The 17,807-nt window shown below is 42.4% G+C and overlaps 1 protein-coding gene across 5 annotated transcripts in view; it reads left to right on the top strand.

Moving 5' to 3' along the window:
* Positions 1–16,626, top strand: part of LOC147899447 (carboxyl-terminal-processing peptidase 2, chloroplastic-like) — a 156,963-nt gene extending 140,337 nt beyond the window's left edge. For 3 of the 5 annotated variants that reach the window (XM_087378393.1, XM_087378392.1, XM_087378394.1), the window contains exons 13-15: positions 6,438–6,535; positions 6,651–6,744; positions 16,433–16,626. In XM_087378393.1, coding sequence (XP_087234519.1) covers positions 6,438–6,535; positions 6,651–6,744; positions 16,433–16,552 — 312 coding nt within the window. In that variant the 3' untranslated portion in view covers positions 16,553–16,626. The remainder of the gene's footprint in view (positions 1–6,437; positions 6,536–6,650; positions 6,745–16,432) is intronic. The other 2 variants (XM_087378396.1, XM_087378395.1) reach the window with 2 other exon arrangements.
* Positions 16,627–17,807: the final 1,181 nt, after the last annotated feature.

The following is a 17,807-nucleotide window of genomic DNA, read 5'->3' as shown; positions in this document are numbered from 1 at the left end:
AAGACCACGACCAGCAGCTCTCCAACGACTAAGCAACATTCCAACCACGGGCTTTGCAAATGACGACCCTAAGCAACGTGCACAACCTCCAGTCAAGCACCTAAGGCTTCCCACCAAAGTCTTGCCAGCGAGCTCAGCCAATCACCTCTACACGCCGCTCTTCAGCGACTTCTGCAATGATGCACCATAGCACACCTATACACGGCCATAGCTCTTCCAGCTAGTCACGCTCCAACTCTCATGATCCACGTGCACGCTTTGATACCAAATGATACGTGAAATTCTATCCACGCCTAAACGTTTACTCAATCACGGGCATAGGCACAAGGATTATCCTCCCAACCAACCTCGGTGGTAGTAAGCTCTCTATATCTTTCGCTACGTGAAGGCTCCTGCTTACAAATTCCACCAAGCCCCAAAATTCCCTAGATGGATCTAGTATGCCACATGTCTTCATTCTAGGGTCCCTCCTAAATGCATCATTTACCCCTCTCTTGGGATATCATTGAAACCATTTGCCCCTTGGCACATTTCATGCATTTAGGCCCCTTAGCCTTAGATCCACCTAGTCTAGTGCCATGTTACCCTCACCAAGGACCTTGACCTTGATTCCTTTTTGATCATTTACATGAAGCCCAAACAAATATAATACAAACATTGATCCTTTAAAGGAAAATGTCGACTGACCCTTCCGAGGTCATGTTACCTCAACTTGAGCGTAACATTTACTGATGGTGAGCTGAGAGCCATGGATGGCTCAAGGACATGGAATCTTGAGAATACCATGGATTGTTATGAGCCATGCAAAGAAGCTGAGGGCAATGGGGCTGTTAGTGATGAAGAGATTTCTTGGGCAATGCTCGAGGGTATAAGCAGTCCCACCACCTTCAGAATTAAGGAGCAGGATACCTCATTCGTATCTTCCGCTTGCTTAGTGGTTCATTGCCCATTGAATTACAATTGATGGCATTGTTTGGAGCTTTGGTCGTAGCTAGCCGTTTTGTGTGGAGCGTTGTGCTTGGTCCAACGGTTAGTCGGATGGCGCTATTAACATGATGGTCCCTACAATACTAACACATCTCTAACCCTCCTAACACAGTTACATCGACACCCGCACTTGAGGTAGAGACACCCGTTGCACGTGCATGCAGCTACGCTCTGGCCAACACCTCCGATACCAATGCTCACCAAATCCGCATAAGATGCTTATGTGTTGGTGGATAGTGGAAGCACTTATAGTTTTGTAAATGCTAAGTCTATCCACTCATTGAAGCTGCCAATGGATGATCTACCTCGTACCTAACGGTTGATAGCTGATGGCACCTTTACCACTAGTCAGGGGATCTGTCCTGATGTTGCAATTAATCTATCCTCAGAGTATTCATGTACTATTGATCTCTTTTCTTTGAATCTGGGACCTATTGACATAATACTTGGCTGTGACTGGCTCAAGGCTCTAGGTAAATTAAATATGAATTTGCAGGACATGACCATGACTTTCCTAGACATGGGCAAGGAGGTTTGTTTATCCGGAATTCAATCTCAGAAATTATAAATGGTGGCAGTTAAGCAAGTAAGGAGGCTTCTCAAGGTGGGGGTTAGCCTATTTGCTATGAAGTTGGAAGCGGGAAGTACTCAGAAAACTTCTTAAGGACTTCAAAGTCAATGATGTGGACATGCTGCAATTGTTAAGCGATATAAAGATATATTCAGAGAAACCCTCCTGGTCTACCCCCCTTAAAGAGAAGTGGATCATGCCATCTATCTAGAGGAGGGAACCAGACCTATCAAGAAGGCACCTTACAGGCTGTCAAAAGCTGAAAAAGAAGAAATGGCCACTCAGATTCAAGAGCTGATGGACAAGGGTTTCATCACCCCTGGTCAGTCCCCATTTGCATCCCGTGTCTTATTGGTGAAGAAGAAAGATGGTGCCTTCAGCATGAGTATTGATTACAAAGAGCTCAATAAAGTGACTATCAAAAACAGGTTGATAGTCACTTTATTGGATGAGCTTAAGGGTTCTAAGTACTACTCCAAGATTGACTAAGGTCAGGCTACCATCAGATAAGGGTGATGAATACAAAACAGTCTTGAAGACAGAAAGAGGACACTATGTATTCAAGGTGATGCCTTTTGGCCTCACAAAGGCCCCAGCTACCTTCTCAGGACTCATTTCTAAGGGGAAGTGGACACATAATTGTATGGATTTCATTACTAGTCTGCCCACTACAGCAAAAGGATGAAATAGTATCTTAGTGGTGTTGGATAGGATGACCAAGACAGCCCACTTTATGCCTACCAAAACCACGTATACGTCCTCACAAGTGGCCAACCAATTTGTAGAGAATATATTCAGGTTGCATGGTCTCCCACAAGAGATAGTAAGTGATAGGGATGTCAAGTTCATGAGCTGTTTTTGGAAGGAGCTCTTCTCACAGATAGGGACAAATTTGACACCTAGCACAGCATATCATCCCCAATCAGATGGTCAATCAGAAAGGGTTAATAAGTGGGTAGGAGAGTATTTGAGGCACTTTGGTTTTGAGACACAGAAGTCTTGGGATAGATGGTTGTGCCTGGCAGAACTTTTGACAAAGCATACCTCTATTGGCATGCCTCCATTTGAGGCTTTGTATGGATGCCAAGTCCAATTCCCTTCTATCATTAGAGATCAAATCCTTCTTAATCAGCATGTGCAGGATGAAGTGGACAGAATGCAAGCCATCCTACAGCTGGCCAAGGATAATCTCTTCAGGGCACAATCTAGAATGGAGTACGCAGATCAGAAAAGAAGGCATGTGGGATTCCAGGAGGGAGAGTGAGCATATCTCAGGCTGCATATACATAGATATGCCTCACTAAATGGGAACACCAACACCAAGTTGGCCCACAGGTTCTATGGTCCCTACAGAAATATTAGAAGGGTTGGTGACCTAGTCTACAAGTGGGGCTGCCCCTTACTACCAAGATTCATTATGTATTCCATGTATCCACTTAAGAAGCATGTAGGGACAGAAATTCCAATTGCGACAGAGTTGCCTCCTATGGATGAATCTAGCCACATAGAGTATATTCCAAAAAGGATATTGGGTTATAGAGAGAAAATCCTCAGGAACAAGGTCTTGCTGGAATACTACATGAAGTGGAAAGGCTTATAGAGGAGGATTCCACATGGCATTTTGCAGCAGTTTCTAGATATATTGAGCTGACTTGAAGGTTTCCCTACTTATGGCAGGCCAGAGTACGTATGCTCTCTTCTTTTCAGTCTGTTGTATCATTGGTATTCATTTTGAGGACAAAATTTCTGTAACTAGGAGGGGATTGTAACAGTAGGAACTCTAGGGTTAGCAGTCAGCTAATTAAATGGGCCCATTTTGCCTTAATAAAGGGGTCTCATTCATTGTAACTACTTTGGTACTCTCTTGTACTTTTAATAGAGGTTCTAGGTTTGATTGTGGGCTTGCCACATCGCAGCTTGTTGTACTAATCCCATAAGCATGGGTGTGCTGGCCCGCTTTCCTAAAATTATATAAAGGGGATCCAGCTGTATTTCTTCATTCATTCTATACTAATACAAGTACACTCATTCCTTTCATTGCTCCTAAGTATTAGCGTACAGGCTGCCAATGCCAAGAAGGACAGCATCAAGCTTTCAGCTTGCCACATGAGAGCTGTTGGATCTCATGTCCTCTTCCCCTAAGAGAGGTCTAATCCTACTCTTTGCTACCATTTGTGACCTTGTGATAATTCTTGATATTCTTTCTGTGGCTGCCATATTAACTATGATCCCTTAGATTTCTTACCTACCATCTAGTGCTCCCGTCTTTCTCAAATAGCTGTAGATAGGGTGAAGTGACTATGCACTACTGTTTTATTATCTCCCACCCCCCCCACCCTTGTTAGAAACATGGTGGAGAGAGAGGGAGAGAGAAGGTTAGGGTGTGAGGAAATGATACATAAATAAATACATATCGAAAGGTTATCTTATTCATAATCATGAGAAGTACAAGCCTTATAGGCTACACACTCACACACTTGCACCAAGTGCATATGGGACAAGTCCCATAGTGATACGTGGCACTCACAAGTGACTCACACACATGAACTAGTATAAGAACTCCTAGAACTACACACCAACGCATCACATCACCACACTCCTTGGCTATGATATCTCCAACATCCCTTTCAAACATTAGCCATCTCCTTACGATGCCTTCACCTTTGGAGTTTTGATAGAAGCAGGACCTTTGAATAATCTGATTCTTATGTATGTGTAGGCGTGTGAATATGTGTATGTGTGAGAGCATACATTTATACATTATTTTTCCCCAATGAAAGGCTTCTATTAAGTATGGGAAAAGCCCCAGGAGCAATGCTCATGGCAAAAATACTTCATTCATAGCACAAAAATAGAATACATTGAGTGGGTCAACAATCTGCTCATAAAAAAGAGCCAGTAAAGAACCAAGGTTGAGGCTGAAAATGCCACCTCAAACTTGGGGTGGACTTTGACAAAACAAGGGAGCCACTCCACTCCCTAAGGAAGCTGATTCTCTTGGCAAAGCTTGCTTGGGAATGCCCCTGCATGCTCAACAAATGGCCGCTAGAGTGTCCACAGTATCTGTCCAAATAGAGGCCAAATGTGAGAAGGGTGGATCTGGGAACCATCAAGTGCCTTTGTGCATCTAGATCTTCATATGTACCTTGTTGAAATTCTCACTAGGCTCTCCTAGGAAGTATCCACCAACGCATGTGTAGGTTTGTAAGGAGGAGGAACATCATCTTAATGTCGTTGAATTGAAAGAGGCCAAGAGGAGCTATGCATCTCATAAAAGATCTGAGGCCCTGAAAGAGAGAGCCAAGCCACCAGACCCCAAGTCATGAAGATGGGGGAGGGAACAAAAGTACTCAAGAGTCTAACAATCCCTTTTGAATATAATCTTTGCCTACTTGATCCCATAATGTTGAATGTACTCTTCAACAAAAAGTTAGCGAGGGCAAGTAGGGGGTTATCCAAACATGGGCCTCCACAAGTCCATTGTAATCCCTCCATGAATAGAAAGCCAAAAGAAAATATTGACTGTTGAATGGACTCCTCAACAAAAAGATAGTGAGGGCAAGTACGGGGTTATCCAAACATGAGCCTCCACAAGTCCATTGCAATCCCTCCATGAATAGAAATCCAAAAGAAAATATTGACTGTTGAATGGACTTCTCAACAAAAAGGTAGTGAGGGCAAGTAGGGGCTGATCCAAACATGGGCCTCCACAAGTTCACTGCAATCTCTCCATGGAAAGCTAAATGAAAATATTGATTTGTTTATTCCTTACAGACTTCCAAAGTCTTCTCTAAAAAGATTTCTGCAAGACTATAAAAATCTGAAAGCTCTCCCAAGGAGGAGCTCTGACGGGCCTGTAAGACTGAGCTGAAACCTCGTGGCATTGCTAACCGTGTAGTGCAAGATAGGGACGCTCTTCTCATGGTTCCTTGCACCAATCAACTCCCACTCCCCAAGGGTCCCCTTGCAAATACTTTATGGCGACACTTTCGTATAAAGACAAATTCTCCATGATCCAAAACTCTATTGTAGATACCAATCTGAAGTCAAGAAACATTGCTCCACATGACCCAAAACTCTGACTAGATCAAAAACCACGTCCACGAGAACATCTTCATCCTTGGACTTGGATAAGCTGCCCCTCGAGGGAACATTGAAAATCAAGGCATCCTTTGGGATACCGAGATTTGTATCTATTCAGAAAAACAAAAAGACAATAGGGCTTTCATGATTACATTGCTTTCAATTCTTTCTTAGCAATTCTATGTCTCTCTCAAAACCATTGGTATTGCACTTCGTGACTTTGCTTGGTAGCATCATGATCTCTCTCTCTTCTCTCGCTCTTTTTACTATCCCCCAGCCCTTCTCTTGAAAATAAGTCTATATTTTCTGCCATTCCTTGCTCCTCAGTCTCGACATGGGCTGTTTCTTTCATTCTTTGATTTTGTCGTTTTTCTTCCTTTGCCATTGGGATGTTATCCAACATTTATCGATAGCATGAGTATTTGAGATGGCTACTTCTATCACGGGTGGTTGAAGAATCCTAGCAATAACATTTTCAAGTCCATTGACTTTGCAATGGTATTTATCACTAGCCCTATAAGCAATGTGTTGGGCTCCCTTCAATTTCTACATCTATCTCATAATTTTCCCGGAAAATTATTTGTTAACCCAATTTTAGAATGCATATCTAAGATAGCTTTGAGACTTTTGTGGTGTGATGTAAGCTGTTTTATGATCACAGCCTGATATTCATTTGTTTCTCTCCATAATTTGAGATATTTTGGTTTGTGTCTATTTGCATTACCTTTCTAGATTAATAATTTGATCTTACCATGTTGTGTTAGGGTTGTGTACTCATGTGTTGTGGGGCTAACAGGTGAACAAAGGAACTGCTAGCGCCAGCGAAATCTTAGCAGGTGCTTTGAAAGATAACAAAAGAGCTGTCATCTTGGGAGAGCCAACTTTTGGTAAAGGGTAAATTTGTTAACTCCTGAGCATTCTTGGCCTTGGGTCTCCTTTCTTGTGATTTGAGGACAGTACACTTAGCAAGTAGAAGATGTTGAGCTAACGGTTCTCTACTTGTTTTCAGAAAAATACAATCAGTTTTTGAGCTTTCAGATGGTTCAGGGATGGCTGTAACTATTGCACGGTATGAAACACCAGCACGTGTCGATATAGATAAGGTGAATACTGTGGTTCTGAATCCTATTTACTGCTACTAGTGATGTCATTCTGGTGGCAATATTCAATACACAAATGTGTCCAAGGATATGGATATGATCATGTTTGCAGCAGCTCAGAAATCGGCAGGCTCTCCTTATCAGATGGAATTTAAACAACAATGGTGCTTCATGAATAACAGGACGACTATCAATTTTAAAAAAAAAGACAAAATCAAAATAAATATTGGTAAATGTCACATAAATAGAGGATGTCTGAAGCTCAAATGAAATTGAGATCTATTGCAAAATCATAATGGGGGAGCCTGAACTTAGAAGCAAGCTAAGATAGTTAAGGGATGTCTCCATATGATGGAGGAGCATGATGACCCTCCGCAGTATCTATTTAGCTTACAACTTGTTGAGGTGTTTTCTAATGATTAGAGAGAAAGTTTGCAGACTGTAATTCCATGTAGCCAGCAACTACCAAATGTAGGTAGCAGACTGTAATTCCATGTAGCTATAGCAGCTACCAACTGGATTGCAACGGGCAGCTACCAAATGGATTGAGACAGCGCTCACGGCTGATCATAGGTCTGCCAAAAAACTCACGCCCATCCCTCGGCACAGTCTGGGAAATGAGTTGCTTTGTTGAAGAGAGTATTGTTTGCGTTTCCTTGAACAAGTAGCCTTGTTCAGGAATGAACCCTTATCAGAACTTTCATTGATCTAGAGCACTAATTATAGTGATCAGTGTGCTCTGTGATACTATGAAATAGGTCCAGTATGGCTATAATTAACTGAGTTTATCCCTACTAGAATTCTACTAAATAACTACCATATAGAATCTTAAGACAACTTTTGGTGCAAGCTACAACCCTCATTTTCTTCTTTTGTGTAATTCTCTAGACATTAACTTTGAGACTTGGCACACTATCTAGATCATTCCTCATTGCATAAACTTCTTGCATGTTTTCATTATACAACCCATTTTGGGGTATACATTTTCGAGTAGTATTTGGAGAACAACTTAGTGTAGGCCATTCTATGGGCTATCCATAGGTGCCACTTATTCCTTGGTATGTGCCTTGTAGGCCTAGTTATAGTCAGTTAGCACTATTGGTACAATCAATACATGTACCACCTAGGTCAGTTAGGACACTTAGTTCAGTTAGGGCAGTTAGCCCTAGGGTTTTGTTATGTTGGCTCTCCCTTGAGCCTTCACTCTCAATTTTGCAGCAATCTATTACAGCATCTTGTTTTTCTCCTTCTTGCTTTCATTTTTGAGCTTCCATTGCTTGTCAAAGCCAACAGTGGTATCAGAGCAGGTTGGGAATTCATTCCCACAGCCATTGACAGCTTTCGCAAGCTGTTTGGCAACCTCTTGAGCCCTCATTCCTGTTGGTCTTGCAGGTTTCTACACACTTGTGAGTGTTTGAGGTCTCGGCAGCGGTACATGTGATGTCACTCTCCATCAGCAAGAAATTGGTTGTTTGATTTATCTATGCCATATGAGACTTGCTCTACAGTATGCTGTCTCACAGTTGAGCAGATATATGCACAACCCATCTATGCACCATTGGCATGCCGTGAAGCGTGTTTTCAGATATCTCAAAGGCACTCAGCATTTAGGCCTTCTTTATGGGGTTGATACTTCACTTGTCATGCATGGATTCATGGATAGTGATTGGGCTGGTTGTCCGGACACTCGCGTGTCACATACTAGCAACTGTTTTATCCTTGGTACTTCATGTGTTTCTTGGTTCAATAAGAAGCAGAGTACAATTGCTACTTATAGCGGTGAAGCTGAGTACAGAGCAGCTTTTACAGCTATAGTGGAGTGTGTTTGGCTTCGAAAGCTACTTGCAAATCTTTGTGCATGTCAAACTGCTCCTACCGTCATCTTCACTGATAGTTAGAGTGCTTTGGCTGTTGTAGGGAATCCTGTTTTGCTTGCTCGCACAAAGCATATTGAGGTTCACTATCACTATGTTAGAGAGCGATTATCCGCAGGTGATATTAAGCTGTCTTATGTTCCCATTAAAGACAACTTGGCAGATCTTTTTACGAAGGCTCTACCTCGACCTAAGTTTGAGGATTTTCGGCAAGCTTTAAACTTAGTACCTTTTGTAACTTGATCTGTTGTACTCTGTACAGTCATAGGTTGCTATATCCCTACAGGACGAACATGTGCAACCATGACATTAGATATTTAGGTATCCTGATCCATGTGCAGGATACTTCAGCCCATACCATGGAGGGGGGTTTGTAGGCCATTCTATGGGCTATCCATAGGTGCCACTTATGCCTTGGTATGTGCCTTGTAGGCCTAGTTATATTCAGTTAGGACTATTGGTACAATTAGTACATGTACCATCTAGGTCAGTTCGGATACTTAGTCTAGTTAGGACAGTTAACCCTAGGGTTTTGTTATGTTGGCTCTCCCTTGAGCCTTCACTCTCAGTTTTGCAGGAATCTATTACAGCATCTCGTTTTTCTCCTTCTTGCTTCCATTTTTGAGCTTCCATTGCTTGTCATAGCCAACACTTAGCAATTCGATTTGATATTTTGTAAAATCTCTTTTAGAATTGTCATAACAAGATATGAAACACGTAATCTTTGGAGCAAACTAGCATAGGGGCTCACCTGTATGCCACTATCATATGTTGATCCATGTAACCCTCTCTCACTCTTCAACTAAGAGTCATGTAAAATAGGAAACTATATACATTTTTGGTAAATGTGCTTTCAAAGGTTTGATTATTGTAAATTTTCGTTTTCATTGGTTCAAAAAGCATAGAACACCATGTTGCATAATTTTGTAAACTAATTTAGAATGAAACTCCTAGAACAATTAGTAACAAAATGCCAAATCCTTGAACATTACTCATAAAGTAGCTTGTGCATAAGTTGAAACGGTAGGCCAGACATGAAAAGCATTCCTTTTCTCTTGATGACATTTCATTTCTTTTAGGATGGTTTTGGGACTTGATTGGACACATAGTGTGTTCTTCAGTCTCTAAGTCCAGGATTATCCTCTCAGCCTTTGCATCTATTGACTTCCATACAGGCTTATCGATTGATTTTACCTCCTCCATGGATTGCTCATCATGCAAATGCTCTTTGGCATCTGAATAAGTCTTTAACTTGGTGGAAAGGAAAATTGAAATTAACATGGAAGTTGAAAATGCCATTAAAACAGAGACTCTTTTTCTGGAGATGTATTGTTGGTATTTTTCCAGTGGGAGTGAAATTGGCTCAAAGACGGATTGCCTCTCCTCTTTGCCCAAGATGTCATCAGACTCCTGAGAGTATTCAGCACTTATTGTGATTTTGTTCAAATTCCAGAGAACTTTTGGACAAGATCTCCTATTTTTTCTCTCTCAGATTTCCAGCACAAGTTCTCGAAGTTTTTCTGAATGTTTGGCAGATTATCAGCTTCTTTGTCACAGTATTCTCTTTTCTTTCATTGGATCAAATACTGGGCTTTATGGACCCTCTGGCTTGAACGAAATCATGCATTTCTGAATTCATCTCTTCAGTACCCTTATGAGTTCTTCCAAGCCTCATTGTGGCAGTCCTTATTCGATGCCTTGCATGAGGAAGATTTGGATGTTTCTTGCATTCAGCTTTTCTTTTACTGTTTCTGATAGATAGGGCATTGGCTCTTTTCTCAAGCACTGCCCTGTTGTAAAATGGATGTTTCATAATATAATGTTTTTAGTTTCGCAAAAAAAAAAGAAGTGCGCGCGCGCGTGTGTGTGTGTGTGTGAGAGAGAGAGAGAGAGAGGGAGAGAAGACTATTTTTTATGGTGGCTTTAAAGCGGGAGAATATTTTAGATCGATCACTTCAAAATAAGTGTGTGAGCATGTGTGTGTGTGTATGTGTGTGTGTGTGTGTGAGGTGTGTGTGTGTGTGGGTGGGGGGGGTGACAGAGAGAGGGAGTGAGATTCCGTGCTAGCCCTCGTGCTCCCACGCTACAGTTGCTTGTTTCTCCCTCAGTTTGACACCCTCGAGGTTCCTTTTGACGTCCGTTTTCTGTCTGTACGCTCTGTCAGAAAATCCAAATTTTTTTTTTCGTATTGTCAAAAACCCGTACGATTTTGTCCGTACAGTTGGGGAAGTCCGTACAGTGTGCATGTCAGAATTTTCTTTTTTTACTGTCAAAAACCGTACGAGTTTGTCCATACACTCAGAAAATTCCGTACAGTTTTGTCCGTACAGTCGGGGAAGTCAGTACAGTTTACACGTCAGAATTTTTTTTCGTACTGTCAAAAATCCGTACGATTTTGTCCGTACAGCCAAGAAAAAACCGTACAATTTTATACATGATGTGCTTTCCTCCTTGTAGAGCGTTGCTGCTTCCAAGTTTTTTCCTTAACTCGAATGGCAGATTATTCCTATGAGAAAACCTTTCACAAAGACAAGTCGGTTTCCAACAAGAAACAAAAACAGGTAATGGATTCAGATGATTCCCTTCATGACTGTGCTGAGGCTCAGCTTGTTTATGAGGTTATGCATGAAGGGTTTGAAGACACCCGTAAAGGTTGGAAAGATCCACTTCCACCACTAAAGGTTGGAAAGATCCACTTCCCACCACTAGCATTATGGTGGAAGTGGATGATATATTTGATCCAGTTAAGGAGTATGCAAAGCATGCCATTATAATTTTCTTCCCAAGACGGATGCCTGCTGCTGCAGATGTTGGGAATTGGTTGACTCGAACCCTGGGTGGTTCTTATGTCAAAAAAGTTCATTATGCAGCGAGGGGCTTTTTTGAGATCATCATGGCTGATGAGGAGTACCGTCAGGTTTTGCTGGAGCACTCTCCTCTTTTCTATGGCCAGCAGATGGTCCATGTTCTGCCCTGGTCTTCCACCCGGGATTATCAGGCATTGATTCAGCATCGTTGCCTTGTTTGGGTAGAAGTTGTGGATTTTCCTCAATGCTTGTCTTCTCTTCTACCTAAAATTGCAGCTTCCCTCGGTAAGGTGGTATGTCCACCGCGACCCAATGGAAATTCGAATCGCTTCTGCATTTTGTGGGATACATATCATATCACTCCAACTTCATACTCGGTTACTGTGAATAATGTTTCCATGGGGAGTGCCTTTTATAAGCTCAAGTGGGGGCTGTTTGCAGGTGCTTGCTTTGAATGCAAGCCATTTGGGCACATGGCTTCACAATGCCCTTCCCGAGCTCCACGGATGCCAGTGCAAGCTGAAATGGTTCAGCCTTTGAATAAGAATGCAAATGCCTCTTCTGTGGTAAAAAACAAAGGGGTCAAACAGTTTTTCTCTGTTCAAGACAAAGGCAAAGCCCCCGCTGTCTCACATGGTAATGCTTCTTTTCCTGTGCCTTTGTCCTCTCCACCTCAGGGGAAGGGGGAAAAATTTTTGACTGATGGATGGCAAACTCCTCGCAAAGTGATCTCCCCCAGGCGACCTTTGCCTTCTCAAACTTGGAGTGGTGCATCCTCTCATGGGAAAACACCTGCTGAAAACTCTGATGTTGGCTTGACCTGGGCTGTTGTGACTGCAAATCGGACCTTGTTTCCTGAAGAAGAAGTTGCTGCACTTTTGTCCTCTCCTCAGGCTGATGTTTCATCCCAGGGCAGAGACCCGGACATTGAGGTGGAAATGCAGACGTAGACAGCCCGTTAGTTGCTGTACATACCTGTCCCATAACCGTAAATATGCTTGATCATCTAAAGTGTGTTACTCTCAATGTACAAGGAATGTGTGATGGTCGCAAATGGAAACTGGTCTGGATGTATATCAGGCAATTGCAGCCTGATATAATTGCTTTGCAAGAGCATAATCAGCATATGTATGCTGGTCAAATAGGCCATTTTGCTGGTTATGATATCTTCTATGCTGGAGAGCACTCCTTTTCTGGTGTGGCTTTTTTGGTAAAGCACGACCTTCAACCTGTTGTGGCTCTCAATGATCGCCATGGTAGATGGATTATTGTTCAATGCCTTGTTCAAGGGAAAATTTTTGAATTTGCATCAGTTTATGCCCCCCAGTCTTCTCGTGATAAAGCTTTGATCTTGGCTGCCATGCATACTTATCCATGGCGACAACATGCCTTCATTTGTGGTGACTTTAATAATGCCCCTCAATCGGGTGACAACACCTCAGGCCACACTCATATGTTGGCTTCTGAAACACAGGCATGGTCTGATTTTTTGCTTCAGTTGCGCCTGGTTGATCTCTGGAAGGAATTACAGCCCATGCTTTCAGGTTATACCTTTCAGCATAATGCTCAATCTTCTTATCGGGCACGCTTGGCCAGATGGTATCAGATTGATCCACAGCATTGTGATGCCTTTACTTGTCAAATTTGGGTTGATCATGCTTTCACACATTTGGATCATGCACCTCTTTGGTTGAGGCTTTCCTTACATGAATTTTCCACTGACAGATTGCCTTGCCGAAGGCTTTTGCTGATTAATAATAGTTATCTGGAGCATGCTGACTTTAAAGCCTTGGTCTCTGATGCTATTCAGCCTCTCTCTCGTCAGATACGCATTGGTTTGGATTATGCCTGGCAGGCTTTTGTTGCTCGGATGCAAGCAGTTATTCGAGATTATGGCAAATCCTATATGCAAGCCACAAGGGAGACTGTAGCACATGCCAAATTTACATGTCAGAGTTTGACTGAGCTTGCTCATCTTCGCCCTTTGTCTTTAGAGGAAAGCATGCTCTTATGTCAGGCTCAATTCTCTCTTTAATCTAATGATCGCAGAAAGCTTGCTAAATGGGAATTTCGATCTAGACAACGGGCATTTTTGGATAAAGGCTGCTCTTCCAAGCAATTTTTTAAGAGTTTAGACTACAAAAGACAGGCTGCCAATATCTGTTGGATCCGGATGCCTGATGGTTCTTGGTCAACATCTCGTTCAGAGCTTGCTGATTTATGTGTGCAGCACTTCTCCACTTATTTTGGGCATCTGGATACTCTTTCTCCTCGGGTCGTGTCTGCACGTCAGCTTCTTTTGCAGCATATTCATTCAATTCTGTCTGATGCTCAGGCTTTGGAACTTGAACATCCCTTCACTGAAAGGGAATTGTCTGATGCACTGAGATCCTATGGCAGATGGAAATCTCTAGGATGGGATGGTCTCTCTGTTGAATTTTTTCTTGCATTCTGGGATCTTCTTAAATTCACCTTGCTGCAAATGGTAAATACAGCATGGCAAAATCAGCAGATGCCTTTGTCATGGAAAAAGGGTCTTCTCAAGCTGATTCCAAAAAAGCAGCTATGTGATTCATTGGGTGATTGGAGGCCAATCACGCTCATGCGAGTCATTTACAAGATCATTGCCAAAATGGTGGTTGATCAGATTAAAGGTTATTTGCATGATGGGTTGCATCCCTCCCAATATGGCTTTGTTCCACGTCGCCATATCACAGATAACATTGCCAATGCTTGTATTGGGATTGAATATGCCAAATACACGCAGTAGGATGTTCTACTCTTGCAGGTAGATATTGCAAAAGCCTTTGACACAGTTCAATGGGATTTCATCTTGCAAACTATGCGAGCTTTGGGGTTTGGACAAAAAATGCAGCAGGTTATTTACTGGCTTTACAGAGATAGCAATGCGGCTTGCATTATCTCTGGGGATATGTCTAATGAGTGGACTCTTCGTTGTTCGGTCCGCCAGGGATGCCCTCTCAGTGCTTTACTGTATGCCATTGCTACTCATCCTATGCTACAATATATTGATCATCTTGTGGCTACAGGATCACTTCATGGCTTGGAATTGGATGCTAATCGCAGCATGGTTGCTCAAGCTTATGCTGATGATTCTTTCTTTACCCCGAAGAATACGCCCCATGATCTTGGTTCCTTGATGCAGGCCCTCTCTATTTATGGTTTGGCAGCTGGTCTTTATGTTAATTTTTAGCAGTCTAAGCTGCTCCCTTTGCATTCCAAAGACTGGTATAGTCTATTATGGCCCGGGGATATCATTCCACCCACTCAGTTTGTTCGTCATCTTGGTTACCCTTTGGGGTGGGAACTCACTCGTCGACAACAAACTGATTGGGTTTTGGCTAAGCTCCGGAAAAAGCTTGAGTATTGGAAACTGGCAACCTAGCCTTTGCACGTTCGTCTTCGAATAGTGTAGTCCATCCTTGTGGCATATATTCAATTTTACTTGCTATTGATCATGTTCACTAATGCAGATCTTACATCTTTCATGTCTGTCTTTATGGAACTCTTCTGGTGATCTAAACATGGCAGAAAAAGTCTCAGGCTGCTTTTGATGCATCACATTTGTTCTCCCAAGATGCATGGTGGATTGAACATCACAGATATTCATGTGCATATTCTTGCCCACAGGGGAAAAACATTGCTGCAATTTCTGCAAGGTGATCAGCCTTGGGCTCTTATGATTAGGACTTCGGTCACTCATATCAGTATTTCTGCGTTTGGTCATTGGCAACTCAATCACAGGGATTTCTTTTTTGGTTGCAGTGATGGCACTTTGCCTGGATGCCCTTTTGTCTCCCGCTTGCTTCTTGACTGGAAGCATGTTCTTTCTCATTTGGAATGGAATGGACGGCAATCTTTGCTTGGGAATTCTTTGAGAGCTGAAAGCATTCATTGGTCGAAAGTCTTTCAGCCTCCCTTGGCTTTACAGGAACCTCGACGTTCCTACTTTGTCTCGTTTAAAGGCATCACCTCGGATGCTGGTACTGTGCTCCCCTTTTCTCTAGCAGCCACTACATATGGATTGGGCTCTCATTATCGTCCTTTGTGGCGATAAATTACTTCTATGCTTTCGTCCTTTGTTCCGATTCCTCCTTTGGAACTCCAGGACCGCCGACTGGAAGATTGGACTTTGACTTCTCCACGGTCCTCTTCTCGTCCTTTGAGGCTATCTCAGATTACTGTACCTGCATTGTATAAAATCCTTTTGCCTCAACCTTGGGTTTCAGAGAGAGGTGATTCTGTTTGGCGAATGCATCGCCCAGCCAAGTGGTGGAGGAAAAGATTACAGCAACTTTGGGTCTATAAAGTACCGCTTCGGCAACAGGTTTTCTTTTGGCGAGTTCTTTTGGGAGTGTTTCCATCTGGACAGCTATTAGCTCATCGACACATTGCTCCAGCACTTTGCCATAGATGTTCTGCTTCTTTGGAGACTGTGCCTCACTTGTTTTGGCATTGTCCGTGCTCTTGTGAGTTTTTTTATCTGCTTCGACAGCACCTGGGAGCGAGATTCCCATCTGTTCTGTTTGGGAAGTTCTTTTGGCTATTTGGGTTTCATCCATCCAGATCGGAGTTTCATCTTTTCTTCGTTTGGGTTCGCTACTGGGCACTATGGACTTTATGGACATATAGGAATTGTAAAGTCTTTGGTGATCCTACTTTCTCTCTGTTTGGCTTTTTTAGGCATTCTCTGCAGCAATCTTTCTTTGATTGCTTGCAGACCCGCTGCATAGATCATGAGGTCTTTTTGGCATATACTGAAATTTTCAGTTGATGTAATTGTAGCATCTTTTTTTTGAGGTTGCTACTCATATAATCAATCAAAGATTTCTCCACAAAAAAAAAGTGTGTGCGCGTGTGCGTGTGCACTCGCGTTCACATGTAGGTGTGCGCATGCACATGCATGTGTGTGTGTGTGTGTGTGTGTGTGTGTGTGTGTGAGAGAGAGAGAGAGAGAGAGAGAGAGACTAATTCTAAATTGCTTTTCAGGTTGGGATAATACCTGATCATCCATTGCCCCCATTCATTCCTTTGGATAGAGAAAAGTTTTGCAAATGCTTAGTTGATTCTTCTTCATCTTGTCACATATCCCCAGCAACATTTTTCTAAATAGGTATATCTCTTATGAGCGTTCCCTATTCACGTCCTAATCCGATTCCATTCGGTAGGCATTTATATCAACATCTTTTCTAACATTTTGTAAAATGGTTTCATTTATCATTAATTATTGATTTATTTATTATGTTTCTTTTTTGTGACAAGTGATGAATGTTCAAATTTTTCAATAAATGTGGATTGATAGAGTTTAGATAGCTAGGTGATAGGCGTTGTACGAGACTAGAAGAGAAGAAAAAATGACCCTCAATGGCAACTTTTCAAATCGTAATGAGCATTAGTTGTTGTTATTTAATGCCTAGCGCTCTTTTTTTCTCCCCCTTTAGAAAAGTACCTTCTATTAAATGTTTACAAACAATACAAAGAGTAAACTATTCATAAGGCACCGGGAAAAAGGTACTTGTCCTGAGCATTTGAGAGGGATCTCGCTGTAGGACTTGTCTAAATCCAAAGTACTTCAACAAAGAACCTCACAACAAGGTCTCAATTAAAACTCAATCACTTGCAGAATGGCTATGTGGTTCTGGTGGTCTCAAACTTCCAAAGTGCTTAATTTGGGTGGCTGTTCCTTGAGGACCATGCAGCCACCTTGCTTCCCTTGCCCCAGGGTTTGCAGGATTCTGCCGCAGTAGTTTCTTCTCATAGGGAAGGAAGATATTTTCTTGGGTTCAAGCGCAACAAGGTGAATCCTAGGAGCTTTCTTCTTTCTTGCTACTGTGGAGCTGACACTTGCCTTGTGGCCATAGCCCGCTGCTCCTGCTCACTGTGCTTCTAGCTCTCGCTGTACTTTGTTACTCCTACTCATTGTGCTCTTTCGAGTTCCACCCGAGTGTTGTGGGTTCTGCTGTTGGCCAGCGATTAAAGTGACGAATGACAGCATCTTCAACCCATGGCTGGTTGTAGAAGTCCGAATGGTGCTTCCTCTCTGCATTGCGACTAGCCTCACCTACCACAACTTTCAAGTGATAAAATTAGAGTATTGATGAAGTCTACAAAAGATAAAGCTAAAACCCAAGAAGAAGGCTTTCCTGTGCCGATGCTCGTGGATTTTTTAAATTTGCATTGTAGATACCTTCATCATACAATTCTATGTCCTTACGCTTCTCCAAATTTGCAAGGTGTTCATTTCTTTCTACAAAGGTATGGGTGTGTCGACAGCCACATCATAGAAAAAGTTACCAACGGGACTGTTTCTCAACACTTGGACCCGATGTTCCAAGTGAATGGGCTGAGGGCTTCCTTTCCCAAG

This window comes from Dipteris shenzhenensis, chromosome 8 (genome assembly GCF_047967505.1).
Source record: "Dipteris shenzhenensis isolate YYH24624 ecotype China chromosome 8, Dip_SZ_1.0, whole genome shotgun sequence".
NCBI classification, from domain to species: domain Eukaryota; kingdom Viridiplantae; phylum Streptophyta; class Polypodiopsida; order Gleicheniales; family Dipteridaceae; genus Dipteris; species Dipteris shenzhenensis.
This window is presented reverse-complemented; position numbering and strand designations above follow the sequence as displayed.